We start from the raw sequence: 3476 nt of genomic DNA on the forward strand, positions 1-3476 counted from the left end.
ACTGGTGTAGCCATTGTAGAGGTTGTAGATTTTGTCAGCTATCTCTGGAAAGGATCAGGGGACGGGATTAACGAACAGCCAGAAGATGCTAAGACAGGAGGAGGAGGAGGAGCGAAGCCCTTGGCAGGGCTGGCAGGAGAGGCGGGCATCTGGGACAGCTGCCAGCCCCTTGGGGATGCCTGCAGCAGGGTTTAGCAACCTGGGGAGCATTTAGCAACTCCTCAGGGTAATCCTGCAGCGAGTGCCCAGCACCAGCAGAGCTGCCCCAGGCACTACAGCAACACCCTACGCAGGAAAGCAAAAAGAAGAGGAGGAGGGCTGCCAGCACAGGCAGATGCAACGTGGTCCTCCCAGGTAGGGCAGGCAAGTTCTTCCCTAATTCACAGAACCAGGAGTAACTGCCCAGGTATGATGCTAAAGGGTAGGAAGGATACAACACTGTTGATAATAAGATGGTACTTCAGGCAGAAATGCAGCACATCATCATGGTGGGCACCTACTAGAGCCACTGAGATATATCAAACAGGAGGGTGCCCTCTCTGCTGTAGAAATTGATGCGGTTCTGGAAATGAAAAAAGCACAAAACTCCCCTCCTTTTCTCTAGTCTCCCATTTGCACATTTTTCCTGGGAATGCTTATCAATAACATGGAACAAAGCGTTAATCAAAACTGTCTTTTGTGCACCTCTCAAAGTAGAAAGCAAGAAATAAAACAGGTGACTCGCCTTTCACTTACAGGAATCTTTATAGAAAGCAGCCAAGCGCTCTGGGCCTAAGAACAAATGGGATTGAGTTCAAAACTGGAAAATGCAAATGTGCAAGAGTAGTTGGGCTTTTATTGCTGTTTCTGTTTCAGAACCAAACTAGCTGCCACCAGCACCCTTTTAAACACTCAGGTTTACTGTCGGCTGACAGTGTCCTGCACCACTCGCCGCCTCCACCCTCGCTTTTCCAGGGAATGTGGATCAAACACATGTGGTCGCTCCCCTGGCCATGCACCAGCAAGGATGCCGTGGTGCTGGGCAGCACAGGGCCACGGGAGCCACCAGTTGCCCAGCCAAGGGGACTTTGCTACTGAACACACCTGCAAGTTGTCACCTCTCCCCAGAATCAGGTCCCTGTGTCTATGGGTGAATTTACAGGAGCCTTCACACTGGGACAGAAGGGACTGGAGGGGCTTGCAGGAGGACAACGAATAAAGGGAAAGCAAAATTAGCAGGAAATGTTTTCTATCACGGAAAATGAAGCCTCTGAACACTGACCTTCTGCCTTGCTGTCATCTACCAGCGGGCAGGCTGTCCTCAGGGTGACCGTGCTCAGCTCTGAGTGTCTCCCTCGCGTATCCACTGCGTAGAGGGTAAATCTGGAAGGCAGGAAAGAAAAGGAAAATAATGTCTTTGCCCCTCAGTCATCCACCACCAGGTTGTTATGGGAAAAGGCCTCCACAAGAGAAAGAAAAAATGTGATCCAGGCTCCTATCAGTCAGTTTTGGCATCTCAAGGAGATGTGAGACGATCTCAGGCTTAGACCAGGAGAGGATCCAGGGAAAGGAGCCTGGACTAGGGGCAGAGGCTACTGCATCCCCATGTAGCACCATCAGAGCTGCATTTGCTCCTGTTGTCCCCGGGAGCCTTGCGGGGCTGTAGCCCGCAGCCACCTGACTGCAAAAGGATGCAAACATCTCTGGGTGGCTTTGCCATGCCCCAAAGCGAACACTATAACATTGTACATTTGCAAGCCAGGCTCCTCTCCGTCCCTCCTGAGAGCAGAGAAGCAATTCCTGCCATAAGTGGCCTCTGTGCTGACAAGTGACAGCTCGTACTCATCCTGTGAATGGCCCTTGAGGTTGTTTTCTCCCTCATTTCCTCACCAGGGTGGGGCTGGCAAAAGGGTGGGAATGATCATTTCACACTTGAAGCTAATGGAGAGCATCTGACAGTAAAATACGGCTTTTGTGCCAGTTGAAACATTGAATAAACAGGCCGTGGCTGCATGGGATGTCCCGGGATGCTGAGCTCAGGGTCCTGGTCAGAGTATCAAAGCTCCAAAATGAGAATGTTTTTTCACAGCAGGGGTGACAATCTTCCATCCACTCTCCCAAAAGCATCGGTTCGTACTTATTCGCTCGGAGCCAGGCACAGAAACTTGAGCTGGCTTTGACAAAGAGCAGGAGCTGGCTTGAACCCCTCCAGGGGCGGAGATGCCTGGTGGTGGGGTACCCAGCTCCCGTGAAATAACACAGCCTCGCTCATAATCCTACGGTAAAAACCAAGCAACTTTTGCAACTGAGTGCAAAGAGTACCATAAAAGCAGACAAAGCTTAAATGGGATCGAGACCTTGAGACTGGTTTACTCAAGGAATGGTCCTACCTCCCTAGCATCCTTAACAGGAGCAACGCTTCCCCCTTCCTCACCCCGCACACGAGCACGGCCAGACCCCCTCTCTCCTCCCCGCTGACCCTGCGCACCTCACATACGGCTGATAACAGCTGACTTTTGCACAGTAGCAATTCTCAGCACAGGACATATTCCTTCTGAGCAATTAGCATTAGTCCCTTAACAATACTGAAAGGATGCCAGCAGATTGCCAAGGAACCCACTTGTGCGTAGGGACAACTCCCGTTTTCACAAAACCGGGCCACGCTGAGCTCACCAAAGGATATGCTATTTAATTCTTTGCCATGACATCATTTTCCTTAATTTACAAAGGAGCATGGCTCAGAGTGGGAGCATCTTAGGAAGGACGTCCGCACTGTGCAGGTTCACAAGTACCACACACAGGCTGTTCTCCCACTATAACTAAGGGACGGCAGCAGAGCAATAGGGTAATATCAAACTCACGGCTTTGCATCCCATCCTGGAGGTGCCACCATCCCTCCTCCTCCCGTCAATAGATGAGGGGCGCACAGAGTGTCCTGCTGTGAGCAGGTAAGGCAAGTGTCTCTGCAGCCTGGCAGCATGAATCCCCATTTTTCCAGGTCCAGAAAGCAGCAACAGTGGCACTCAGTGTTGGGTGGGGGGACCTGAGCCCCAGCAAGACAAGGAACTCTGCAGTGGGAGAGAGGGGCAGAGCCCGCGGGAGTCCTGCTGCCCAGCTGGGGGTTCAGCAGCGGGCGACACGCTTCTTCCTCATCACCACAAGCACAACAAGCAGTAAGAGAGGCTTAACGTGCAGGTTACTGCTGCGAGCTGACTTCCAGCCTCATCCTGGGGTCACCTGCTTGGCCACAGTGGCCGTGGTGTTGTGTTTTGGTTTTTAAATGGATGAACGCAGCTAATGTGTCACCTCTGCTCTGCCCGTAGCGGCTCAGTCAGGAAGGCTCCATTAGCTCTGAGGCAATCGGTACCAGAGCACTTTCCTTGAAAAATGGCAGATTTCTATCAAAACACCATTGCAACATTTGGCAATTAGTGCTCACATCAACTATTCCATCACCAGCGGGGTCAGGAGGAAGCACCTCTGCTTGGCAGGGTGTT

General features: G+C 51.8%; 1 protein-coding gene across 1 annotated transcript in view; it reads right to left on the reverse strand.

The window, feature by feature from the left end:
- LOC104280375 (astrotactin-2-like) overlaps nt 1-2554 on the reverse strand; it is a gene marked incomplete at its 5' end in the record, with an annotated part of 9863 nt that extends 7309 nt beyond the window's left edge. The window contains 3 exons of the mRNA XM_009878008.1: nt 3-44; nt 1262-1362; nt 2473-2554. Coding sequence (XP_009876310.1) covers nt 3-44; nt 1262-1362; nt 2473-2554 — 225 coding nt within the window. The remainder of the gene's footprint in view (nt 1-2; nt 45-1261; nt 1363-2472) is intronic.
- Nucleotides 2555-3476: the final 922 nt, after the last annotated feature.

The sequence above is a fragment of the Apaloderma vittatum genome, unplaced genomic scaffold (assembly GCF_000703405.1).
Source record: "Apaloderma vittatum isolate BGI_N311 unplaced genomic scaffold, ASM70340v1 scaffold19650, whole genome shotgun sequence".
NCBI lineage: Eukaryota > Metazoa > Chordata > Aves > Trogoniformes > Trogonidae > Apaloderma > Apaloderma vittatum.